This window comes from Lissotriton vulgaris, chromosome 12 (assembly GCF_964263255.1).
Source record: "Lissotriton vulgaris chromosome 12, aLisVul1.2, whole genome shotgun sequence".
Classification (NCBI taxonomy): Eukaryota; Metazoa; Chordata; class Amphibia; order Caudata; family Salamandridae; genus Lissotriton; species Lissotriton vulgaris.
In genome coordinates, this window is record NC_141700.1 from 293128768 (window position 1) to 293156394 (window position 27627).

Genomic DNA, 27627 nt, shown 5'->3' on the forward strand with positions numbered 1-27627 from the left:
GTCTTCCCATTCTATTGATGCCCTTCAGAATGGATTCCTTCACAGGGATTGCAGCAGCTCCACTGCCAGTTTTACACATTTGAAGGGAGGACCAACTGGTGCAAAGAAAACAAAGTCAAATGCAACAAATGAAAGTTTCAAACAAAAATACATTGAATTACAGTGTAGCATGTTCACTTTATAAAGGCTCTGGTTATCGTTGATGCACAAATGTCAAGTGCAAATTGCACACCCACAAATTTGCAAGGTCACCAACTGCAAAAACATAAGCGAGCAAAGGCACCACCTACAGCATATGGACTGTGCAACCAGGAAGGGGGGAATTACATGTAACTTGCATACTATTCTACCTAATCCTGGGTGTGCTAAAGACCATCTTGCAGACTTTCCTCGCACATTTGCAGTAAGACTATGCAACAAATTGTGGGAAAAAACTCTCAAATCAGACAAAATGTGTGCCTCACTTGTAAACCTGTTTTGTATGCACCCGGGAGGGTGTACTCTAAATTTGATTTGTGGTCCTATCACAATCATTTTTGATCTACAGTTTTTCTTTGTTTTTTTCCAGATTTTTGTGTATATATATATATATATATATATATATATATATATATATATATATATATATATATATATATATAATCTGCATTTTAATTTACCCTTTCAATGTGTGTGTTGCAAGTTGAAGTATTACTTTTTGAATTTGTTTTTCATCTATACTGCTTGTTTTCAAACAGACAGTGAAATATTGTTACAGGAGTGGTTTGTTGTTTTTTCCAAATTCCTTGGCCTTTACCAGAAACTTTGTGGCTGTATTGATTTTGACTTTTGCTGAACCTTTTTCACACCTTTTCTCTCTTACCTTCACAGGAGTGCATTCCCACTTCGGTTCACATCAATCACAATTCTCTTTCACACTGTTGGAGTATACCTGCATAAAACCTAGCACACAATATCGGTTTTTCTTTTTAGGGCAATGTGGCCTCTAATCGAGAACTGCTTATCAAGGAGTAAGTCTAATAATGCAACAGGAAAAGACACAGAATTGGTGGACGGAATGCAGAACAAATCAAAACACTCACCCCCAAATAACGGATCTGGGTTAAATCAATCATTCTTTTGCTCACCATGACATCCTAGTTTAGACCAGTCCATATGCAAATCAGTCTTGATCCTGTGCCTTATGGGAACAGTCCAGCCTGAACTACCAAGCCAGGTCCTCCCTGGACCGGGAACAAGCATCCTAAGGCCGGTTTCGGGGTTGCACAGGCTCAGAGGATGTATCAGATACTGAGACTGCATCGGAGGAGTAGGATCATGGATCGGATTAACATGGTCACGCAGCATAGCAAGGCAGTTGTGAAGTCCCTACCACAAGCACAAGTGCAGTTGAGAAGAGGTGGGATCAAACCACAAGTGCATGCAGGTGCTGTGCAGAACACTTCAAGAGAAGGAGTATTCACTTGGAAACCTTTAACAGTTTCCAGCATGTAATTCCTTCTTTAACTGAATTAGCTAGATGTAAAGCTAATAATGCTAATTTGTTTTTGCCAATTGATGGAGTTCTATTATTTGAGAATGTTTTTCTTGGGAAATTGTGCAGCAAACTAATTTTCCTGCCAAACAGTATTTGAGGGAACATGGAGGTATTGTGGCTACTCAATCTAGGCACACCTAAAATCATTCACCTCATTTAGAAAGTTGAAAAGAATCTGGGGCATTAATTTGCTCCTGGGTATACTACACAAGCCGTCAGTACTGTGTTATTGAGTCTCCTGTCTAAATCTGGCCAACACCTACCTTTGCATCTGTCATGAACAGTGATCGCTTTTTGAATTATGCAAAGTATACTGCAATACCATGAGAATTGCCATAGAAACATCCAAGTAAAGACAGACTATTCAAAATTCAGACTGTAGTGGAACATTTCCCAGCAATGATCCACGAGGCTTATACTCAAGGTAAAATAGATCATTGAATGAGTATTTGATCTTGTACAAAGGGTGGCTGTTGTTCAGGCAGTATATGTCTAGTAAAAATGACCGGTATCGAATCGAAATTTAAAAAAATAGACATTCTTAAGGTGCTCTTTTTAAAATATTCAAGCTTTAATAGAGCCCTTTTGAGTCCATCTCAGTTTGGATCACGCTTTTGGACTTTGCTTTGTGTTTTGGTTTGTCCCACTTATAGCGTGTGATCAATTTCTCTGAGCACTTTTATTGTTTTTGAAGACCTTAAGTATGCAATAGATAACTTCATGTTTCACAACCATTTGTAATATTACACATAATAGAGAATATATATATATATATATATATATATATATATATATATATATATATATTCACTGAAAAAACCATAGGTTTCACACCAGTTATAGTTAGCTGGAAATTTTACTGACATAAAACCATTGAAATTCCCACGTTATAGTTAGTTGGACTCACTGTAACTTGCGCGCCTGCAATGCACTGCTGATGACGTCACATATTACATCACTCATGACATGGTCAGTGACATCACTCATGACATCACTGATGACACCATCCAGTGAATGTGTGTCTTTCTGAAAAATAAATATGTTTTATATATGTTTTTGTAAAGGTCGATGGAAGAATACATTTTTAAATAAGTGTCTAAATGGATGTTTTTAAAAAAAAAAATTGATTGGTTAACTGGCTTATAAAGTGTATCTTAGTGAATACATATATTAGTGAGTAATTTTTAAATATATGTATCAGTGTTTCACTTTGTGTATAAGTGGCTGCATGGGTTGGTGACTGACTCACTGTTTGTATGTGTTTTGAAGACAGCATATGTGCAGGACTGTATGGGTGGATGAGTGTGTATATGTGTGTGTTAGTGAGTGAATGCCTGCCTCACCAGTGTCTTTATGAGTAACTACATATGTTTTAATCTAGTATATGTGAGTATTGATGTATATAAGTGAGTATATGTGAGAGTGAGAGCTTGAAAGAGTTCCTGTTTAAATAAGTATGTGTTTCTATAAGTGATTGTTTAAGAGAGTAAGTATGTGTAAGTGTCCTTAGAAGTAAAGTGCTAGTGTGTGTATAGTTGTATATGCAAATAAATGGATGTTCAATAGTTTATTTGCATGTGTGAGTATGTGTGTGAGTAACTTTTGGATGACTGTCGGTGTGTAACAGGATGTATATTTGTATCACTACATATGATGAGTGAGTATATGTAAGAGTGACTATATAGAACTGTTGCTGAATGAGTGGATGTGCATATAGATGGTGGAATTACTGAATTGGTTGTTTTAACTGGTATGGGTATCTCCATTTTTTTGAAAATGTTAGTTTCTATTTTTGAATATATGTGTTTCAACGGTTACATTACACTGAAAGGAGGTCTGTCAGTCTGTTACAAGGATGGTGTCATGAGTGATGTCACTGACCATGTCATGAGTGATTTAATATGTGACGTCATCAGCAGTGCATTGCAGGCGCGCAAGTTATAGTGAGTCCAACTAACTATAACGTGGGAATTTCAATGGTTTTATGTCAGTAAAATTTCCAGCTAACTATAACTGGTGTAAAACCTATGGTTTTTTTCAGTGAATTTAATAGGTTTTTAAAATGGTAAATCCCAACTATAACTGGTGTGAAACCTATGGTTTTTTCAGTGAATTTCATAGTTTTTTTTTAATGCTAATTCCTAACTATAACTGGTGTGAAACATTTGTTTTTTTCAGTGAATTTCAAAGGTTTTTTAATAGCAAATGTCTTTAGCTATGAAATGTAATATTTTTTACAATGAATCCTATATTGTATATTTATGTAATACTATTTTTTTTATGTATATTGTTCATGGGTTTTTTTTTTTTTTGCCCTGGAGCGCTCCCGGTGCACGTCCCGGTGAGCGCAACGGTAAGCGCAGTCTCTGCGCGCCCCAGGGCGCGTACCGGCGAGCGTCCCGTTAGCGCTTTTGCCGCGAACGAAAACATTATCGTGACGTATCGCGTAGCCGCGTCCGCGTGATACGCACGGCGTAAGCGCACCCGGAAGCACTCGAGCGCATACGATCACGCAACGTAAGCATCCGACGCGCTTACGCGACTCGCCACGGGGCGCGTAGCGTAAGCGCGTCGGGTCATGTGACCTAAAAATAACACTTTTTATTGGTTCAGGACAGTTTTTTTTTCCTAATGATGAAAGCCCCCACCTTTTTTCCTCATTCTCACTTTGTACTTTGAGTGAAGAAGACCTGTTGAAAGACTTCTCTGTACCTTTTTGGACTGAAAGATGGCTTCAGTAGTAGCAGCAGCAGCAGGAGCATCTCAGCCACCACCACCACCAAGAGGACCACCACAACACCACAGTGGTGGAGATGAAGAAGAGGAGGAGGAGGAGGAGGAGGAGGAGGAGGAGTAGAGGAGGAGAACATTCCTGCCAGTAGATAATACCCCATATAGGCCAAAGCAGCACATTATATGGGAGTTTTTTTCCATCCCAAAGGACCAAAAAAAAGTGAATGCGCCAAGAGTTACTTGCCTAATCTGTGGCACTCAACTTTCAAGGGGGAACCCTAACAAGAAATACTCATTTGGCAATAACACCATCTCGCCATATGCAACGCAAGCACCCTAAGAACTATGCTGCGGCAGAGGTGAGAGAACTGGCCAGTAACCCTCCCCAATCTTCACCCAGCACCTCCAAAAGAAAGCAACCCGCTCCATCGGGACCAGAGACAAGGGAGATGTAAATGTAAATGTACAGGAATTTATATAGCGCAAATCACCAACTGGTCTCTAAGCGCTTGCTTAGGGAACCCGTCCTGGTATTCCCCTGTGAGATAACCCCGGCAGGGTATCCGCAAGGTGAAAGCCAGGCATCCCACCACAAGGGGCCGTTGTGGAGATTAAGCAAGCTATTGCCCAGAGTCGCAGAGTGTGAACCCGTGAATCGAGTAGGCACCGGAGCGAGAATTGTCGAGTCCATGGACATTTTAGGACTCAAGACCCCGCCAAGCCGGGAATTGAACCCTGGTCCCGGGCTGACCTCTGCTTCCAGGTCTGCCTCCTCTAACCAGTGAGCCACACTTCTCCAAACATACAACCACAGTTTGGGCAATACAAGATCACTTGTATTTTTTGTGGTAAAACCATCACCTATGGTGAGCAAAGCATAAAGCTCATCAACCGTGCAGGTGACAACCACAATTTCCCCAAAAAAACAATTTTTTCCTGATTTTTTTTTGCTCCAGTTGAGCCGTTTTCAATTCCCTGTTTTTTGTTTCTCCCCATAAAAATAACAAAAAAATATATAAAATGGTTCATAAAAGCCAAAAAAAGTACAAAATGTTCAAAAAAACAAATAAAAACAACAAAAAGAAGAAAAAAGTTTTTAGAACTACCTCCAATTTATAAAAAAGGCTACATTTTATTAAAACTTTGTCATTCTTTTTTCCCCATGGTACGCTCCCCGGTCCGCTCCCCAGTGCGCGTACCGGGCGCTCCCCCTGCGCAAATTGAAATTTTTTTTTTACATTTTTTTTGCCCCGCGGGGCCCTTTAATGGCCCCCACATCAAACCTAGGGGGTCAAGGGGGTCTACTCTGCCCCCTTATGGTCATTTCCCCCTTTGTTTTTGCCACCTCTTGTGTCTCGATCCTACCGAGACACAAGATGGCGGCCGCTCCGGACTGTTTGGAATGTTGACAGACACCCGAGAGCCAATCAGCTTTCCGCGCGCGAACTCGCGTAGCGCGCTGGTTCGCGCCCCGGTGCACGTACCGGGGCGCGCTTATAGAAATATATATTTTTTTGAACCTAAATTACTCAAAATCCACTGGAGCACATATCTTGAAACATAGCAAAGGCACATCGGGCTACCAGTCCCTACAATTTTGCCAAGTTTGGTGGAAATCCATTCAGCCGTTCGGGCTAAAAGTGAGTTTGACCGCCCTATGGAAATTAACATGGGAAAAAACACGTTTTGGGACCACCCTTTTATCTCGGCCCCCGCTTGACGAATCCCCCCCAAACTTTCAGGGAAGGAGCGGAGCGCCGCGAGGCAAATTTGAGGAAATTTTCAGGCAGATTCCTCAACCGGCGCCAAAGTTATTCCCAATAGAATGTTGCGATTTCCCTATTCAAAATAATCCTAACTATAACTACCTACTGGCGACCACCAGTAGGAGATATATATATATATATATATATATATACACACACACATATATACATACATATACACACACACACACAAATATATATACACACCAGAAGATAGTTATAGTGAAGACCAAAGTTTCCATAGGAAAAGCATTTTTTGTTTTGCCAATAACTTTGGCACCGCTTGACGAATCTTCACAAAATATTTAAAAAACTACCCTCTTTTTGGTTCAGCTGCCGTGCTGAAAGTTTCGAGGGGACCCATCCAACAGGGCCAAGAAAAAAAGGGTGGTCCCAAAACGCATTTCACCAGGTTATGTCTATGGGGATTTTTATTTTTTGAACAAGACTACAGCCTGAACCGCTGAACGGAATTACACCAGATTTGGCAGAAAGCTAGATGTTGGTCCGGAAAGCGTGCTTCTAGAGATTTTGTGTAAATGTGTTGAGTAGTTACAGGGATTTTTGAATTTAAATAATATAGATATCTGAGAGCCCAAAATCCTACCGAAATTTGATTGGCTGCCAACACTTCAACTGGGAAGTGTTCAGTCCCACAAAAAGTGTAATATCTCTCTCTATATATATATCCCCCAACAGGTTTCCACAGAGAATTCCCACAATCCAAGGGGAGAACAGGAAAAGCAGCACAGCCAGGCATCTGCAGCTCGGTGAGTTTATTTCATTAATAAAGCATGACAATCAAAGTGCACAACAGAGGCTAACGCATTTCGGCTGGAGCTTTCAACAGGGTCCTAGAGTTCTTGTGTATAGACTACCTTTTTAAAGGGAAAACTCCCTCCAAAGTCCCCTTCTCAATTTAAAGGTATACATACATTTTTAAACACATCACTATTTTATAACGTTTTTAACACTTTTTCCATTTCTTATTTATTTTTTATTATTGAAGTTAAAATATAGTTAATCTATTTTACCACACAAAGTTTCAAATAATGACAGATGGGAACCTTCTTCTTTCGTTGTCAGTGTCAAGAACCTCTCTGTAAAGTACTGTACTTCTAAAAGCGGATAATAAAGGAATTAGGTATATCTGGGAAAGTACTTCATATACATTCATAGAGGATTTTAAGCATTTCTGAGACACTGTAAAAAATTGAAAAGGATTGTAAAAAAGCTGTCGACTAGCACCGTCATACATATATTCCTGTTACCTACAGCTATTAATACGAAAGTCATATCCCTAACATAGTTATTAAGTTCTATGAGGGTTAAAAATTAGCGATAGAATGTGCATAGAGTTTAAAGCACTTTGTCATAGGTTAAAAAACATCCTGATATGTCTATGATAATATGACTCCATAAATATTATCTGAAATGAAGGTTACTTCCATAACCACACTTCTAATGAATAATCTCATATATCATTTAAAGTGTAGTATCAGTGCAAAAAAGTTGACAGGAAGTGCTATATTACCAGGATCTTAAAGTGCGAATGCATAATCTAAAGATTTGGGGAACAATACTCAAAATCTCATACATTTATGAGACTGGTATCTATTTTAGACCTATAAATTAAGGTGTATGATAGGGAGTATGTTGACATTCCCTCTCATATACAATATTAAGAGTACTGAAATAGACTGCCAGTACAGGAAGTATAATAAATATGCATGACATGTCAGATCTTAAAGTACAGAAGTTTGAGGTCATATAAAGCTATGCCATGAAGATCCTATATTTAATGTCTATATATTAAAGTGCTTGTTGGTACATGTGTGAATATTCCCCTCACACATACACTACTAGTTCCACGAAACCGACTATCAGTGCAAAAATGAGTTAAAGTTCATAGAGCATCTTATCTTAAAGTGAAAATGCAAAAAGTTTCAAAGGTATAAAGAGCTGCACCCTAATTTGAAGCTAGTTCTAAAGATGTCCGGGAAGCTTCTTATTTTCTTGGAAATTCTTAGAAATTCTCCCTTATCACCCATCCAGAGTGTGTAGAAACATACTGCATGTGAGGGAACTATAAAGTTATATATAGTCATACATACATAAACACACACACACACACAAATAAAAGCAGTAGGGTATTCATTGTCTGTACGATTTAGTTGTTATGGATAGGATTTTCCACTCAAGTTATTCAGTGACTTGACTTTTCAATGACACGTAGCAGGATATTTGCTGCTTTTCTGTTACATTTACCCTGTCCTTTGCTGTTTATGGATAGCTCCTAACTATTTTACAGGCTGAGTAGTTGGCAGAAAAGATTTAGCCCAATTGTATACTGGAATGTAACAAGAACAGGTGGCGTTCATAAATATGGCCAGTTACTTCAATCACACAACCTTACTTGTAAACCCTCACTTTGTACAATAAGTTGGCTTTCCAACTGATACATTAGGCAGCATGCAACTCATATGTCGTCTATAGTCAGACTACCACTGCAAGACCAATATCCTTCATTGGCTTTGAGTTAACCATCATCATAAACAGTCTCACTGTTGTAGAAGCAGCAGCATCCACTACATCTATTGTAGAGTGTGTTGCATGGCTGAAATATCAACACTTGCTGACAGCATTCCTGTAACAGAAAAGAACATTTTTGCAGGAGGAGTAGGGAGGAGGGTTTATACTACGGTCCTCAGTGCCCCATCTCAGCTAGGCCTGTGCATTCATTTCATATCACACAAAGTTGAAGTTCTGGGAAGATGACTGAAGTGTAACTATCAGCCCAAGAGTCAGTATGTGACTTCAAATAGCAGCACACAGATACAAATCTACCGCACCCATTGCTTTTGTTCTTGCATGTGCAACCTTTGATATTGGTCCAACTTATTTGGAAAATTCTAGGAAATACATTCACCCAAAAAACACCATAATCCACAGCAGTTTTTTTATACCAATTATATTTGAGATATTCCTCCTTATTGAATCATTTAAATGGGCACATGTTGGTCACACATAGGGCCTTCTTCCCAGTACTGTGCTTCCTTTTCCTGGGGTATTATACTAACTTTGCTGGACAGGGTAAGCTGTCAAAAACATGGCATATATTCTGTCTGCCATTTAACAAGTGCATTATATTCAATGGTACTCTACGTACAGAGGAATGGACACCCCAGTCTTTTAATGAGTATCCTACCCGTCAAACTCTAAATAAGACCTTGTGTCTTTCTGAAAATGTTTTAGGGAATTTAGGAGATTCTATGTCAGGACTGGAGGCTTCGGATTATTCTTTTCTTCCTTCGCTTTATTACATATACAAAAAACACAGCAGCCTTAGAAAAGCTCCAATCCATGTTTTAAACTGCAGAAAAAACTTGGAAATAAAGGACTTTAAAGTTTGTAAATCCAGTAATCAGTAAATGGTTCCATTTATCACTGCCATTTTAGCTGGGTGCGCGGTTCAGTTCACTGGCACCCAGCAACTAGAGCGAGTCACTCCCACTACACGTGCTCGAACCTACACAAAAAAAGTCCTTTCATCGCACCTGCCATGAGAGGTGTCGCGAGTAAATCTGTAGAATGGAACCAGGATTTGGTTTCATTCATCGCCACTATTTGTGCTGGGTTCACGGTCCAGTTCACCGGCACACAACAGCCAAAGCGAGTCGCACGTGCTGCAAGCGCCTGCTCTTAGACAAAGCAACACGGAAAGCGGGGCTAAACTGGTAATATTCAGGCACCTTTCATGCGATCTCAGGTTACTAGACCAGACAAGACTTTGATGCAGTAAGTACGACATAGCCGAAGCGATTCTTCATATCAGAATTGAGTTTACTCGCACATGACATGACAAATTATTTACCTTTATTTGTACACGCAGAGTGTGACTACAAGGTCACCTTGCCACCGGAGGACCTATGAAGCAACAGTATTGCTTTTTATATATATGTAGTGTCTCCTTCTTCTGCATGCTGTTGTGTAGCATGTCTGTGTATTAGAGTGTCCGAACACAGGGGTTTACCACTGATTTATTAGATGTGTCCACTATAACACTATATTGAGTAAGCCTCCTTTCTAGAAGCACAGGCCATAACCACATAAGGGTGTATTTTAGTAATATGCATGACGCTCCATGTCAGTCATACAGTTGGTAAGTGCATAATCTTGCTCAGAATGTGCTATTTACCATGGCTGGCTAATTCGCTGTTTATGTATTTCAGATAACATAGAAAGAATACCAATTAGGTGTAAGGTTTATTTGCTCATGTATAGTATGTGAAATCGTAACACTTTGCATGTTCTAATACATTTGAACTAGGAGTTGCCTCAGAGTGTATTTCCTGATGAAAGCCAGAAGTAAGGGTGGCTTGAAATGTGTAGACCATTTAGAAAGTAGGATCATTAATTCCAAACACACTTTCTACTGTTCTTCCCTCTTTTAATCATACCATCTGAAGGATGGAATAAAAAACTGTTTTTCTACCAGACAGGTTTTTTTTAACCTCTAAGAGCCCCTCCAACTCCAATTTATCATTTTGTCTGAACTATACAGTGCTTCTGTGTAAATCACATGCAGCAGCACGCTCCGTTCCGCAGCGGAACGGGAACAACCCAATAATGAAGCATGCCACCAAGGGGTAACCTTGGTGGGTGTGGGTTATCTAACAAAAAGCCTTGTGCTGTTTACCAAATCAGAGAATTGGCCCACAAGTCTTAGTAGGGCTCCAACAGCCAAATGACACTAGATTTCCCATGGTAGTGAAAACTCATTAACCATTAAAAACCTAAAGACAAAGTGCAATGATTAGTTTATCTGCTCTCATTAAAAAATGAAGTGCATATAAAATCAGACGTCTCTTAAAAGCGCACACATATATGTATCTGAACAGGTGTTATGGTATTGGCCTATGCTAGGTATCAGCATGGCTTCAGACCATGTTCTGTACCCACATGAAAGTGGACACTGAAGCCACATAGTATAAATACTAATCGTGGCTCCTGGACTAAATCTGTTCCAGGTGGAGAGCTTTCAGGTGTAAAGATTGGCTCTGATGTAAGGCTGGTTAGTACCTGCTGGTCCTATGGAAAGACTGGTCGGTTCCTGTGTAAGGACTGGGCATGTGCTAAGCATAGCTAGTAGAAAAAAAGTATGGGCCCCTGCAATGGCTGTTTTGTAAACATTACTCGTTGGTCCATTTGCTAATTAAGGTACTGCACAAAGCCTATTCAGTTGTTGCAACTTGCATTAAGGTTAAGAAATATAAGTGCTAATATCTCTTCTTTTGGTCTCAACCTATGACCCTAGCTGGTGAGTGTTCCAGGGTGAGAGAAGAGGATGGCTGTGAAAAATTATGACAATCCTGAATGGCTGATGAAAAAACAAAGTTGTCAAATCCTCATTCATAATACGTGGCTTGCATCATCATCCAGTTTGTTGCTGTGCAGAGAGCGGTTACCATATTAGGAGTACCGTGATTAAACAGTCAGTGTGGAGGGTGAAATGCCATACCCAAGTGGTCTCTACCCTGTACTTCCTATCCTAGCGATTGCCACCTGCGCTGCTGCTAATGTGCATGCTACACTACAAAACAGGAGCCCTGAACAGACACAATTAAAACTAATTGTGGGTTATTGAACTTTAAAAGGTCCCCTACCATAACATTAAAGTAAACAAGGTTTGTCAATGAACCAGTCATTCCTGTGAGATAGAAATCGGTGGCTTGCGGACTTCCTAGACAGCTGGACAAGGACAATCATGCGGCGTTCTTTTAAGACGCATACCTTCGCGTACCACCCCATCAACAAGGGCATGCCTCAGGACTCTTCACTGAGTCCTACGTTATTTAACATCTTCGTGTCCCAATACCCCTCGCTTGTGAATCTTGTGGCTTTGAGGTTATATTATATGTGGATGATACCCAGTTGGTCATCTTGTTTGGCATTGACCCGATAAAATATTGCTTCATAAAATTGTATGAGTAAGATTGCTGCCTGGATGTTGGTTAATTGTCTCTGAATGAATAGCAACATAACGGAGATACTGCTGTTCGGTAAAGCCCAGCAACTCTGGTCACCGGACCAGTGGAACCCTGAACTCGGTACAGCCCCGACTCCCAGGCTATCTGAGAAAAATATAGGCATCATCAAACTAGCTCAGGCCCTATCCATAAAAGACCATATCTCTGCAATTTGTGGGGTTTGATTTGTCACTATGCAGCTACTGAGGAAAGTATTTCCTTGGCTACCTCCTCTGTGAGGAAACCTCTGATCCAAGCCCTAATCATAAGTCGGCTGGACTATGGCAATGCACTGCTCGTGGCTGAAGAGGACACTTAATGTCCAAACTTCAGGTGGTGCAAAATACTGCTGCACGCCTGGTCTGTAATCTTCCAGCAGGCTCTCCCTTAGCTCCTACACTGAGAGCACTACACTGGCTTCTGGATCGGAAGTGCACTGTTTTTAAGCTCTGTTGCCTCACCCACAAGTCTTTAATGGGCAGAGGCCCCACTTACCCAAAGGCTAAATTGTGCTACTACCATCCACCAGAACTTTCAGATACAGCGACAAAGCGCTACTGAACTTTCCCTGCATCAGCACTTCCAGATTGGAGGCAGGTCTTCTTCCTTTACCACCTCTTTGCCATGGAATCAACTCAGTTACCATCGCCACAGCTGCCCAGATTTTCCAAAAGTAAAAAAAACTTAGGAAGACCTGGCTGTTTTAGGATGTTGCAGGTTCTTCTATGAGGGTAAAGCACGGAGATACACCTGTGGGTGAGTCGTTGAGCTATATTAAGTGGAAAATAACATAACATTCTTTAGCGTATTGACGTCGTTGAGCTATATTAAGTGGAAAATAACATAACATTCTTTAGCGTATTGACGTCGTTGAGCTATATTAAGTGGAAAATAACATAACACTCTTTAGTGTATTGACAAGTATCTGCGTATTAAGCTTCCTTCTGCGTCACATGCATTCATCAGGAAGAATGAATCACAACTAAAAGAAATCATAGGATCCAAGGTCATAGGATCCAGTCTTTGGATACCAATTCTCACTAATAATTAATATTTCGGGAACCTAAGGACCAGTCCTGCTCCATTCACATTGTTTGGCCTGGCCGCAGTTTTCAAATAAGTGATTTATTGCCAAGCAACTGCATTCAGAAATAAAATGTGGGACGTTATTATATCATAAGACTTCTGGGGTTAGTCAGAGATTAGTCAAATACATGTGAAAATGCGAGTATTTTACTTAACAGAGTATTAACATAAAATCATTCACATTAAACACAGTACATTCAATTTGCTGGCCTAAATGGTTTGTAAACAACTAGGTTTACAGACAGGGTGTGTTGCTACCGCTTCCATAAATTTCTTTTTTCACTCGCCTTAATTGTAAATATTGTCATATACTAAGAGTAATCTAGATGGGTGCTTCTAGTGCCTCCCATGCTCCTGTCACAAGCCAAAATGGTACTTCTACCAAGCCGAGATTAGTTTGCCAAGCACAGATAGTCGTTCAGTCAAGCACAGAATGCCGATGAGTTGTCATGTACTGAAAATAATTACTTTACTAAGCTGAGATGTTTGAGGTGACAAGCCTGGTTGATATCTCGGCCAAGGCCAACCTTGCACGAAACCTAGCAGACCCCTTTCTTAAGCCTGGTGCGGTGCTGAGGCCCTCTGGTCCTGTGCTGAAAGTGACACTGGGCTACGAATAGTTGGTCCAGCAGCATGCCTGGCCACCCTCACCTGAGGCTTCAAATATGCCTAGTGATGGTTCTGTGCGAATGCTGGTCCCAATTCTGGGAGTGCGTACTCTGGTGACCATCTATCTGAAGCCGTTCAGATGGGTCCCTAGCCTGAATGTTCTGCTCTTAGTGTTGTGTTATGTGTTCCCGAATTAATGCCAGCCTTAAAACCAGGCCCTGTAAATCCCTTTTTATGAGACAATCCCTGTTATCAAGACATTATTCTGTGCCGAAGCTACTTCTGTTAGGCGTGGTTGAACTGTTGAGCTACGTGAAGGTGGTGGTCTGGAGAAGGGCTACGCCTGGTCTGTCCAAAGCTAAACTTGAAACAGTGGGATGCGCTCACCTTATGTATGGACTGGCAGCCGCCAAAATGCTCTTGGGCACCGGAATCTCCTGTCCCTCCAGAACTAGGCAAGCGTCGCAGAACAAGGCGTCCCCGCGGAAGGAGCTGAGGGATCGCAGCAGCTTCACTGCATGCTGGGGGTCCGCAAGCACTGACACCGCGTCCGACATCTCCGGGGACAAGGGGGCTAAGGCCTGGGAAGGGAGTTGGGCCAGCAGGAGGGGATGGAGCCCCCGGCAATATGCGGCGTGTGCGGAACAGGAGTCTCTTCCCTAATGTGTCATACACTAAAGATGCGCACTCTGACCCCTCCCTCTGCCCTGCCTTCTCGCGAATTGAATAGCTGTTTCTAACTCCGCCCACGACATACTTCCACCTTCTCACACTAAGAACAGCCCATTCTTGTGTTTAACCTCGCCTTCCTAGCACCGCCTCAGAAACAGGCTGTGAGATCGTTATGCCTGACTCTAAGATGTCTCTTACTCAAGACACAGCTCCGCCCCACCGAGCTCAAGCCCTTTGATTCGTGAAGCATGGGTGAAATAGCTGGTACTTCGATAAACGGACTTTTAAAATGACAAGCTATGACCACTGTTATTAGTTCATTATGTTATGTAATTCACAGCTTGTAACTCATTTCGTAGCTGCTGCAATTAAGTCGACGAGGTTGGTAAAGCAGAAAAAAGGACAGGCGCTGACATAGAAGAAGGTCTACAAATTTGTATCAACAACATAGAAACAAGCACTGGCAAAGCCAATAGGCCTTGCCTTTGGGACCTATTAGATTTCCAAATAGGGTGACCAACAGACATGGGTGCAAATTCAGTACAGTGAGTGTAAACATTCAGGACAAACGGTCGAAATTCAGGACAAACGGTCAAAATTCAGGACAAAAGGTAAGTTTTACAGACACATCAGGAGGTTGCGCAATAGTATATAGGTAAGTAAATAGACAACCACTTAAGTACAAGTGAAAATAAGTTTATATGAGGTTGAGACAATTATGCAATTCATGTTTTTTCAGTATGCGCGCAGCTATAAGCAAATATGCAGGTCTTTTGTGGTAACAAAACCGCCCCCACCTTTCCAGCTCCCATAGAAAACGCTTGATGCTCAGTCTGGCCTTGCTACCACCCTCCAATGACGCCCCTCATCTTCATATCCCCCTCTCTAATGTGTATTTAATTTCTTCTACAGTGCTACTCATCCCAAGTATGTGGGGCAGAGTGTTGGAGTGCGTTACAACACACACATATTATATAGAAAACATCACTCATAAATGCGAAAGTCAATGTATAGGAAATATTGCTTAAGATAATGGGGCTTACAATGTGTAATCATACTTTCATCCATCATTCAGTCTTTCACCATTCATTCTGTCCTTCCATCTGTGTGCCCATCCATGTCCATATTCAACCAGTTACAAACCTATCCATCATGTATCCTTCCATCCATCATTTCACTCATCCATCCCTCATCCATCCTTTTACTCATCCATCCATTATCCATCCATCCACCCTGTCACGCTATCCATCCATACACTTATCCGTCCACTCTTCTACCCATCCATCCATTCATCCATCCATCCAGCCATTTACCTATCCAGCGATCCTTTCACTTACTCATTCATCCACCCAGTCACTCATCCTTCCACCCATTCACCTGTTCAGTCATCCATTTACCCTTTCTCTTTCAATTCCCCTTTCACTTAGCCATCCATCATTCCATCCACCCACCCATCCATCTACTCCTCCATTCATGAATCCATCAATTGAAACTATCACTCATCCATCCTTTTACTCATCCATCCACCCTTTCACTCGTTCACTCATCTATCCATCCTTTTGTCCATCTACCCGCCCTTTCACTCACTCATCCAGCCTTACATCCACCCTTTCACTCATCCATTCATCCATTCACCCTTTCACTAATCAATTCATCAATCCACCCTTTCACTTATCAATTCAACAATCCATCCATCATTTCACTCATCCAACCACCCATTTACTCCACCATCATCCACCCTTTCACTCATCCATCCATCCATCATTTCACTCATTCATCCAGCCATCCATCCACACATCCCATCCCTTCACTTACTCACTTGCCCACCTTTTCTCATTAATTATGAGCTGCACCTTTGTCTGCAGATTTGCAGACAGAAGAGGGCCTTCAAGAACTCCACCCTCGCTGTAGTTCATATAGCAAGGGGGGGGGGGGGGGGGGGTCACTGTGCCCCTGCACATAGGCAATGTGAAAAATGGAAGGCATTAGTCATGCATGATGCACAGTGCTTGGACGTGGGGCGACTGTGACATGGTGTTGTTTCCAGAGCTTTAAGTGGGGTGAAAGAACTAGGGGGTTCTCTCAAAAAGGGCGTATATGTTCAGTGTATTTTATTGTGACGAAAATCCAAGAACTGAAGTGAAATATTAACATATTTATGTGACATTTGTAATGAAGCTTAAAACATTGAGAGAATATATTTGAACCAGTTGTTGTTGAATTGTTGCACTGATTGATGCTGTGGTGGCGCGGAGACATGTTATGGTGGCGACGAGTGATGCTGTGGCATTCAGTGATGCTGTGGTAGCGCATAGTGATGTTGTGGTGCCTCTGAGTGATGCTGTGGTGCCCTTGAGTGATGCTGTGGTGCCCTTGAGTGATGCTGTGGTGGTGCGATATATAGATCGAGTGCGAAAGATAGAGTGAGGGCGATACATAGATAAATAGAGTGACAGCGATAGATAGACAGAGTGACGGCGATAGATAGATAGGCCGAGTGAGGGCGATAGATAGATAGACCGAGTGAGGGAGATAGATAGACAGATAGATAGAGTGAGGTGCGATAGATAGAGTGAGGGCGATAGATAGAGTGAGGGCGATAGATAGATAGATTTATAGATATACAGATAGATAGACTGAGGGCGATAGATAGACTGAGGGCGATAGATAGACTGAGGGCGATAGATAGAGTGAGGGCGATAGCTAGAGTGAGGGCGATAGCTAGAGTGAGGGCGATAGCTAGAGTGAGGGCGATAGCTAGAGTGAGGGCGATAGCTAGAGTGAGGCCGATAGAGTGAGGGCGATAGTGTGCGTTCGATAGAGTGCATGCGATGAAGTGCGTGCGATAGAGTGAGGGCGATAGAGTGAGGGCAATAGAGTGAGGGAGATAGATAGAGTGAGGGCGATAGATAGAGGGCGATAGATAGAGGGCGATAGATCGAGTGAGGGTGATAGATAGAGTGAGGGCGATAGATAGAGTGAGGGCGATAGATAGAGGGCGATAGATAGAGGGCGATAGATCGAGTGAGGGCGATAGATAGAGTGAGGGTGATAGATAGAGTGAGGGCGATAGATAGAGTGAGGGCGATAGATGGAGAGAGTGCGATAGATAGAGAGAGGGCGATAGATAGAGTGAGGGCGATAGATAGAGTGAGGGTGATAGATAGATAGATAGAATGAGGTAGATCAGCACAGGAGAAGAGAAGAGAATAGGGAGTTAAAGAAGAAAGTGTGGTGGAAGAGAGCAGCAGATCATCACAGGAGAAGAGACCATGGAGTTTAAGAAGGAAGCGGTGGAAGACAGCAGAAGATCAGCATAGGGAGAAAAGAAGAGAAAAGGGAGTTAGAGAAGGAGGTGGGTGGAAGAGGCAGCAGATCAGCATAGCAGAAGAGAACAGGGAGTTAAAGAAAGAGGTGGGGTGGAAGACAGTAGCAGATTAGCACAGCAGAAGAGAACAGGGAGGTAGAGAAGGAGGCGTGTTGAAGAGAGCAGCAGATCAGTTCTGGAGAAGAGAAGTGAACAGGGAGTTAGAGAAGGAGGTGGGTGGAAGTGAACAGCAGATCAGCACAGGAGAAGAGAACATGTATTTAACCACATCGCTGCTGTGCATTTTCCCCTCCTGTGCTGATTTATGGAGAACTCCATTGTTCATGACGAGCTCAGCTCGTCATCAGCACAGCTCCACTGTGCCTCATGACGAGCTGAGCTCGTCATGAGCATGGAAGGGGTTAAAGAAGGAGGCGGGTGGAAGAGAGCAGCAAATCAGCACAGAAAAAGAGAACAGGGAGTTAAAGAAGGAGCTGGGGTGGAAGAGAGCACCAGATAAGCACAGGAGAAGAGAAGAGAACAGGGAGGTAGAGAAGGTGTGGGGGGGAAGAGAGGAACAAATCATCACAGGAGAAGAGAACAGGGAGTTAGGGAGTTAAAGAATGAGGAGGGAGGAAGAGAACAGCAGATCAGCATGGGAGAAGAGAACAGGGAGTTAGAGAAGGAGGTGGTGGAAGGGAACAGCAGATCTGCACGAGAGAAAAACAGAGTTAAAGAAGGATGCGGGGTGGAAGAGATCAGCAGATCAGCACAGGTAAAGAGAACAGGGAGTCAAGGAAGGAAGCGGGTGGAAGAGAACAACATATTAGCACAGGAGAAGAGAACAGGGAGTTAGAGAAGGAGGCGGTGTGAAAGAGAACAGCAGATCAGCACAGGAGAAGAGAAGCAAACGGAGTTAAAGAAGGAGTTGGGGTGGACGAGAGCAGCAGGTCAGCACAGGAGAAGAGAAGAGAACAGGGAGCTAGAGAAGAATGCGGGTGGAAGAGAGCAGTAGATCAGCTCGGGAGAAGAGAAGAGACCAGGGAGTTAAAGAAGGGGGTGGGGTGGATGAGAGCTGCAGATCAGCACAGGAGAAGAGACCAGTGAGTTAAAGAAGGAGGCAGGTTGGAAGAGAACAGCAGATCAGCACAGGAGAAGAGAACAGGGAGTTAGGGAGTTAAAGAATGAGGCGGGAGGAAGAGAACAGCAGATCAGCATGGGAGAAGAGAACAGGGAGTTAGAGAAGGAGGTGATGGAAGGGAACAGCAGATCTGCACGAGAGAAAAACAGAGTTAAAGAAGGATGCGGGTGGAAGAGATCAGCAGATCAGCACAGGTAAAGCGAACAGGGAGTCAAGGAAGGAAGCGGGTGGAAGAGAACAACATATTAGCACAGGAGAAGAGAACAGGGAGTTAGAGAAGGAGGCGGTGTGAAAGAGAACAGCAGATCAGCACAGGAGAAGAGAAGCAAACAGAGTTAAAGAAGGAGTTGGGGTGGACGAGAGTAGCAGGTCAGCACAGGAGAAGGTAACATGGAGTTAAAGAAGGAGGCGGGTGGAAGAGAACAGCAGTTCAGCACAGGAGAAGAGAAGAGACTAGGGAGTTAAAGAAGGAGGTGGGGTGGATAAGAGCAGCAGATCAGCACAGGAGAAGAGAAGAGAACAGGGAGCTAGAGAAGAATGCGGGTGGAAGAGAGCAGTAGATCAGCTCGGGAGAAGAGAAGAGACCAGGGAGTTAAAGAAGGGGGTGGGGTGGATGAGAGCTGCAGATCAGCACAGGAGAAGAGACCAGTGAATTAAAGGAGGCAGGTTGGAAGAGAACAGCAGATCAGCACAGGAGAAGATAACCGGGAGTTACAGTAGGAGGCGGGATGAAAAGAACAGCAGATCGGCACAGGAGAAGAGAAGATAACAGGGAGCAAGAGAAGGAGGGAGTGGAAGAGAACAGCAGATCGGTACGGGAGAAGAGAAGTGAACAGGGAATTAGAGAAGGCGGTAGAGTGAGTGATGGCGGTAGAGTGAGTGAGGGCGGTAGAGTGAGTGAGGGTGGTAGAGTGGTAGAGTGAGAATGTTAGAGTGGTAGAGCAAGGGCTGTAGAGTGAGGGCGGTAGAGTGCTAGATTGAAGAGGAGGGTGATAGATAGAGAGAGGGTGGAGTTGGAGGGTGGAGTTGGTGTTGGAGGGTGGATTTTGTGTTGGAGGGTGGGGTTGGAGGATGAATTTGGGGTTGGAGGGTGGATTTGGGGTTGGAGGGTGGATTTGGGGTTGGAGGGTGGATTTGGAGGGTGGGGTTGGAGGGTGGAGTTGGAGGGTGGATTTGGGGTTGGAGGGTGGGTTTGGGGTTGGAGCGTGGATTTGGAGTTGGCGGGTGGAGTTGGAGGGTGGAGTTGCTGCTTGAGGGTGGAGTTGGTGTTGGAGGGTGGATTTTGTGTTGGAGGGTGGGGTTGGAGGATGAATTTGGGGTTGGAGGGTGGATTTGGGGTTGGAGGGTGGATTTGGGGTTGGAGGGTGGATTTGGAGGGTGGGGTTGGAGGGTGGAGTTGGAGGGTGGATTTGGGGTTGGAGGGTGGGTTTGGGGTTGGAGCGTGGATTTGGAGTTGGCGGGTGGAGTTGGAGGGTGGAGTTGCTGCTTGAGGGTGGAGTTGGAAGGTGGGGTTGGAGGGTGGTGTTGGAGGGTGGAGTTGGGGTTGGAGGGTGGATTTGGGGTTGGAGGGTGGAGTTGGAGGGTGGGGTTGGAGGGTGGATTTGGAGTTTGAGGTTGGAATTGGAGTTGGAGGGTGGAGTTGGAGGATGGAGTTGGAGGGTGGATTTGGAGGGTGGAGTTGGATTTGTAGGGTGGAATTGGAATTGGAGTTGGAGGGTGGAGTTGGAGTTGGAGGGTGGATTTGGAGGGTGGTGTTGGAGGGTGGAGTTGAAGGGTGGATTTGGAAGGTGGAGTTTGAGTTGGAGGGTGGAGTTGGAGGGTGGAGTTGGTGTTGGAGGGTGGTGTTGGAGGGTGGTGTTGGGGGGTGGAGTTGGAGGGTGGAGTTGGAGGGTGGATTTGAGGGTGGGGTTGGAGGGTGGAGTTGGAGGGTGGGGTTGGAGGGTGGAGTTGGAGGGTGGGAAGGTGAGGGTGGAGTTGGAGGGTGGAGTTGGTGTTGGGGGTTCCTGTTGGAGGGTTGAGTTGGAGGGTGGAGTTGGAGGGTGGATTCGGAGGGTGGAGTGTGAGTTGGAGGGTGGAGTTGGTGTTGGAGGGTGGTGTTGAAGGGTGGTGTTGGAGGGTGGAGTTGGAGGGTGGATTTGAGGGTGGAGTTGAAGGTTGGGAGGGTGAGGGTGGAGTTGGTGTTGGAGGTTGGTGTTGGAGGGTTGAGTTGAAGGGTGGAGTTGGAAGGTGGATTTGGGGTTGGAGGGTGGATTTGGGGTTGGTTGGAAGAGTAACATAGAGAAGGGGGCAGGGATGTGAATGGGCAAGCAGCAGATGACGAGGAAAGACCAAAGCCAGAATTGCAGAGGAGCACACAAACTGCCCCTGAGGTGAAGCCTGGCATAGAACTCTACCATGTTTTGTCACAATCATTTTCTGAAGTGAGTCTGGCGTGGGTTGAGCTGTTCAAAGGTGGTGAATGTGTGAAATAAACGGTTCTCGTCTATTGTGACAGTGTACACGGCGACAGTGCAGGAGCAGCAACAATCACCAACTTCCAGGGCATTCGGAAACTTTCATACTGGCAAGGTGCAACACTCCTTCATCTCGCAGACAGATGGTTGACGCGGTTTGCGCAGGGTGGAGCGAGAGGGTGGAGGAGCAGCTCTGACGAGTCCCCGAGGGGTTTAAATTAAAAATGGCCTAACTCTTGCAAACCGCCTTGTATGCGGACAAAGTAAGTCTGTGCGTGGAACAGAGAACCATTATCATACAAGTATGGTCTTGTCGCTGCACACGCTCCGCAGTAAACACGACACGCACAAAAACACTCACAAAATCTGCCATTCTACGGTGAAAAGCCGCTGCGCACTGAAGTTTACGGGGGACGGCATGAACCATTTTATAAGAGTGTGAGCTCCTGCAGAAAGGTGCAGCGACCCCATAGGCACTGTGCACTTGCGACAAACCATTCATTACAGCCGGTCAAAGAACAAGGCTGTTAATGAGGGGAAAGACAAAGCGGTTCGAGTCAATGAGGGAGGTGCTGCACGAGGGGGGGGGAGACTGCGTGGGAGTCCAGCGCGGCCACGCTAATTAAACAAGCCATTCACATATGAGAAATATGCATTTAATTGATATAAATGCAAATGGCTTAGTGGTTATCCTTAAAAGGTGTCATGGATCTCAACCCTCGTTGGACACCCTTCTTGCATGAAAGTAAAACAAGCAACAGAACTGTTATTACACATATAGTAGACAGTGTCCACACACTAATCACACCCAAAGAGTGTGTATTCTTACTCACACACTGTCCAGAGAATGAAACTGAGAGCACATTGACTTCTACAATGAGAGAAGGCAGTAACACTGCAAAATTATTAAATGAAATGGGTGCAGAGTACATTTAAACGTAATATACCTTCAATATATACCATCACTTTCACAGCCAGTCACTTTCACTGCATATCAAACAACAATTTCTGGCGACAAAGATCTAATGTACCATAATGTTAGTGGGGCACAGTGTTTCCAGTTGAAGTTCTTCATGAATAAATACATAAAAACATATACTACAAATAAACAAAAACACTAAGGGTGCACAGCAGACACGCAGAGCATGAATAAATTGACATGTAGCCTGAATAAAGTGATAGTAACCCACATAGTACAGCAGACACTTAGAAAGTACAACATCCTAACACAATACAGACAGCGACACACAGAAAATGGACAACAGACATACAAGACGAAAATACTGGGAAAAAACACTCATTAAGAAGATAATGAAACAGAAAGCGGACAGTGACGGTACTCGGACTGCACGCAATGACACACAAAGAATGCAAAGATTGTCTCACACCAAGAACGCAAAAGTTGCACATGCTCAGTCCAGACTAGAAAAAGAGAAACTCTAAAGGAACTGTGAGTAGTGATTGTGAAACACACGGGGATAACAAGCCATACATGCTGCTTATTTATCGTGTACAACTAACAACCATTGACAAAGTCAATTGTCCTGACTTCTTGTAGGTGTGATATTACTTGCTGTATCATATATCTGGATGCAAAGAAAGAATCAGCAAAATACAAGTCGGACGGCACACTATGCGAGCAACAGATTTTTAGCTTACATGTTCAAGCCGCGCCTTTAATTACATTCGCCACGCCCCTTTGAGAGACCCTACCAAGTTTTTTCATCCCACTTAAAGCCCTGAGTAATATGATGATTCTTGTCGCACTTTGAGCCAAAAGGCTGAGGAAGAAACACAAATTATGTTAAAGCCTAAAAGGGAGAACATGTTTTAGTGGAGACAAACATCTGGTGGTAGTAAGAAATGACGTAGAAGCACTGGCAGAGCTGATCAGTACCGCAGAGTCTAAATTGTGCAAACTGGCACCCATAGTTATCAGGTGTTATTTCCAGGATCGAAAAAGCTACAGGCAGAACATATTCACTGGAAAAGGTTAATTTCCTGCCAGGCTGTTGCACTGAGCATACATTTTGAATACAAATCAGTTTTGTAAGCAAGCGTTCAAATGCGGACAACAGAGAATAACCATTCCACGATAATTGTGCTGCATTTCACACTCTAGTCGAAAGGTAAATGCAAATATCACACCACGCAACCTACCTACAGGAGTGTCACATGACTCCAAAGTTGGTGAAAGAAAAGCTAATTTGTGAAACAAAAAGGAAGGAAAACAGTGGAACAGAAACAATGAGATGGTATACATAATTAATAATGCTGCTCGAATTATTAAGGAAAGCAGCATACATTGAACAAGAATAAAAGCACTGCTACTGGATGAGCTTCTAAAGATGTGTTGCTACAGCAATGTACTAAGCAAACATTGCCGACTCTAGATCAACTACAAATACGTTGTAGGATTAAAAAACAAGTCTTCGGAGGAGGGCTGATTCTGCGGAGCGCGTGAAGTGGCAAGCTCTGGCATTACGCTGAGGGGGGCGGGGAGAGTATTCCTTTGAAATCTGAAGTTCTCGGCATTGCTGTGGCGGGTCTGATGCGATGATGCGAGGCGGTTCGGGGAGCAAATGGCAAGCGCGTGCACGGGCACATGCACTCTGTGTAATCCGCCTGCCAAAGCCCCTTGGTCAGCTTTCGTGATCCAACTCTATATGTCTCGAGCTGCAATGCGCTTGCGCATTGGCAGGCCGAGACCTAAAAACTTAGAAATATGGCTTCCTTGAATATAATATTGAAAATGTGTCAGTTCTAAACCAATGAGACTCTGAGAGACCGATAATCCTTTCCTTTGAACTTCTTTTACCCCTTCCTTTGATCCTAGCAACAGCATGGGCGTTTTTGCACTTCCATGTGACCGAATGCCCTGCTCTGGATCGATGCTGCAAGAGGTAACCACATGCTGTGCCAGCCCAGACTGACCCATTGTCATTCTGTATGTGGCAATCAGCCCCACACAGAATAATAATGGGCGGGTGGGGCTGCCCTTGTGCTCCAGGAGGAGGGTGAGGTGGCCCCATCAGGGAGCTGGGGCCTTTCGCAGGGGAACAGCGCTGCTCCCCGCAATGCCCAAAATTACGGACAAAAGGCATCCATAAAAGGGATCCTCATGGACAACCGACGTGAGGTCCAATTTTCGGACGGTCCGCGAAATTTATGGACGGTTGGTCACCCTATTTCCAAATGGCATTGTACCATGCTGCACGCTGCCATCAGTATTATTTTGTGGGGGCTGTCTCGTCCTCCCCAGCTCTGGAGCATGCAAATGACCACCCCACACACAGAGCTCTTATTCTTTGCCGTGCAACCGTTAACTGGACGCACTATGTCATAAACTTTATTGACCACATCCAAAGGCAAAAAATACAAAACCGGGAGAGTAGGGTCCAAGGGAAGTGTAAAGACCAGCGCAGATTTTATCCCCAATACGATTAATGACAAAACCTAATAATCTGTCGGTCTGCCAGGCTTAGAAAAGCACTGAAAATTAAGAACGCCAGCAAACGACTCTCAATCGTGCCTAGTGAGAATCCTTAAATAAGGGCGGAATCCCTTCATCCCTTCACCCACAGAGGTGGCATACTTCATCATCTGGGATTTCTCCTCTTAGCTGCAACACCTACTACCCCCTCACTATGAGGGACGAGTTCAGGGATGTTTTTTTATACTACTTTTGCAGAGGATCCACTAAAATCGAACAGATGTAAAGTATTCTGGTGTCAGAGTGATAGACGCAGTGCAAAAAAATATTAAGTGTGTGTTAAAACTAACTACCAAGAGAAAAACGATAAAGTTTAATAGCTAACTCTTGGGGTCATGATTAAAACAGTGCATGTGCAGTTTGAAAAAATAACTGCATCTGTCCAAAAGTGGGTCTACATGTTTCATCCAATGTGACCTCAAAGGTGTTGTGGCCTTCCTCAGGACCTAGATGTTCAATGCTACTGCGTAACAAAGTGATCAAAATAATAAAGTTAATCTAAAGAAAGTGTAGTTGGAACAAATACAACCTACATCACTAGTAGTACTATTGGTAGGTTAATGATATACTGGTTGCACCCTTGATTTCGCCAGCCCGGGGTACCGACGGATAGAACGGTGCCTCCCGTCCTGAGCTGTTGCCAGGTGAGGTGAGACTTCTTACTTGTGAAACCTTGTGAAACCTCCTAATGGGGACTCACCCTAGCAGAGTCACTAATGTATCTGGAGCCTAAGAAGGATTGCAGGATGGTTACATCTTGTGGGGGACATGTGGATGACCATGCTTGTCCATTTCCGGGACAGACGTCATTGTCCCTTCATTTTATTTATTTTATTTAGTTTGATATTGTGAGAAAGTGCCATCTTTCTTGAATTGGAATGCCCCCACTTTATTCTGACTACTGATGTGCTTTGACTGAGTGTGCCCTGGGCTCCTGCCAACCAGGTACCCAGGGCCTGTGTTCCTTCCCTAAAAACTGTGTTGAAACAAAACCCAATTGGCATCTCTGGCCACCTATGAGCCCCTAGTAAATGTTACCATAGGTACCCAGTGCATGGTGACCAGAGAAGACCCCTAAGGGCTGCAGCACTTATTGTGCCACCCTTAGGGGCCCTGTACCTGGGTACCCACACACTGCCTTTGGCAGGGTGAGTGCCTAGGTACAGAACTAAACAAAGAGTCGACATGGCACACATCCCTGTATGCCATGCCCACAAACCCACTACCCTGGCATACATCAGTCACCCCTCTAGCTGGGTGCCCTATGCCAGTGGTGTGGGCCCAGGTGCTTGAGCCCCTACAGTACCCAGGGCCATTTCTGGGCACTGTAAGTGCAGTGATGCCATTAAGAGTATATGGTGCTGGGAGGTTGTCATTACGCACTCCACAGTACCATAATGGCTACACTGAAGACTGACAAGTTTGGTACCAAACTTCTCAGCACATTAAACCCGCTCTGATGCCAGTGTGAGTTTTAATGTAAAATGCACCAGAGGGCATCTTAGAGATGCCCCCTGAAAACCTAACCTACAATCCACGTCTGGCTGAGTGGCTGCAGAGACTGCCACACAGCAGACATGTTGCTGGACCCCTGGGTAGGAGAGCCCCTGCTCTCATGGGCCTGCAACAATGCACATCCTGGGCGAGGTGCAAGGTCTCCTCCCCCAGGATGGGCAGGGGAAAGCTTCAAAGACATGCGGCCTCTGTGAGCTTCTCCAGACCATTTGCTGTACCCAGCAACCTGCCCCCACTAGTCCTGCCCCCCCACTCTGGCGGGAAGACTGGCAGGAAAAACTACGTCAGGAAGGGGGGTGTGCCAGCCTGTGCCAACCCCACCCCTCAGGTGGGGGAGACGAGGTGAAGCACGACCCCGGCCATCTTGAAGATGGGGAGTCCTGCCCAATCACAGCTAGGCTCCTGCCCCCCTCCCACAGGAGAGGAGCACACTAGGGGTGTACTCACCACAGGGCAGGGACCCATTGGTTTCTGTCCTTTCCCTACCTGTAACGCCCCTAAATTCAGTATTTAGGGGCTCCCTGAACCTTCCTTCCTCAGATCCCGATACGAAAAGAAGAAAGAAGATCAAGAAGAAGAAGACCCGCCGTGCAGCTGCTAACAACAGGACAACAACAACTGACTTGGCCCCAGCCCTACCGGCCTGTCGATCCTGGAACCTGCTCCTGCTTAATCCCGGCGACTCCTGCAGACAGCAACCTTGGGACACCCGGAGGACCTGCCTGCCTTGACGCTCTTGAAGACTGGGACTCCCATCAGCAGAGGCTCTGCTGCCACAACCCACCTGGTGCCAACCAGGAAGCTCGGAACCAGCCCACTCTGCACCCGCCGAGCCCGGGCCGGGCCCAACCAAACCAAGACCACAAGGACGTCCCCCCGGTGACTGGGACCCGAAGTCCAGTGCCCAAAGACCCTCCTTGATGAACCAGCTGACGACTGCAGACTCAGAACCAGAGGCCACCCCAACCGCGACCAGCTGTAGGTAAGCTTTTCAGACACCCAAAGACACCCCTGCACCCGGCGCCCTACAGCCCCCTGTGCCTCCCTTCGGGGTACCTACCTGTGCTCCAAGATCCCAACTTGCCTCTCAAAGTGCTGGTCGCCCCTGGAGAGTCTCCGTCCCCGAGCTTGCAGCCTTTGTTCCTTTTTGGCCTTTCCCGTTAGATAACATTGAGCGCCCGACGGCTCATAAGCACCCTGCATCCAGCCGCCCGAGTGCCGCTGACTGTGACCCCTGTGTCCTATCCTACTTCCCCCCTTGTCCTAAGCAAGTAACCGGGAGCTCA

At 44.6% G+C, this 27627-nt stretch overlaps 1 protein-coding gene across 2 annotated transcripts in view; it reads right to left on the reverse strand.

Annotated features, from left to right (window-relative positions):
- The window catches only part of GAN (gigaxonin), a 307857-nt gene extending 293396 nt beyond the window's left edge, over nt 1–14461 (reverse strand). The window contains exon 1 of one of the 2 annotated variants that reach the window (XM_086945082.1): nt 14148–14461. In XM_086945082.1, the coding sequence (XP_086801208.1) occupies nt 14148–14317 (170 nt within the window). In that variant the 5' untranslated portion in view covers nt 14318–14461. The remainder of the gene's footprint in view (nt 1–14147) is intronic. The other variant, XM_086945083.1, reaches the window with a different exon arrangement.
- Between the last annotated feature and the right edge of the window lie 13166 nt (nt 14462–27627).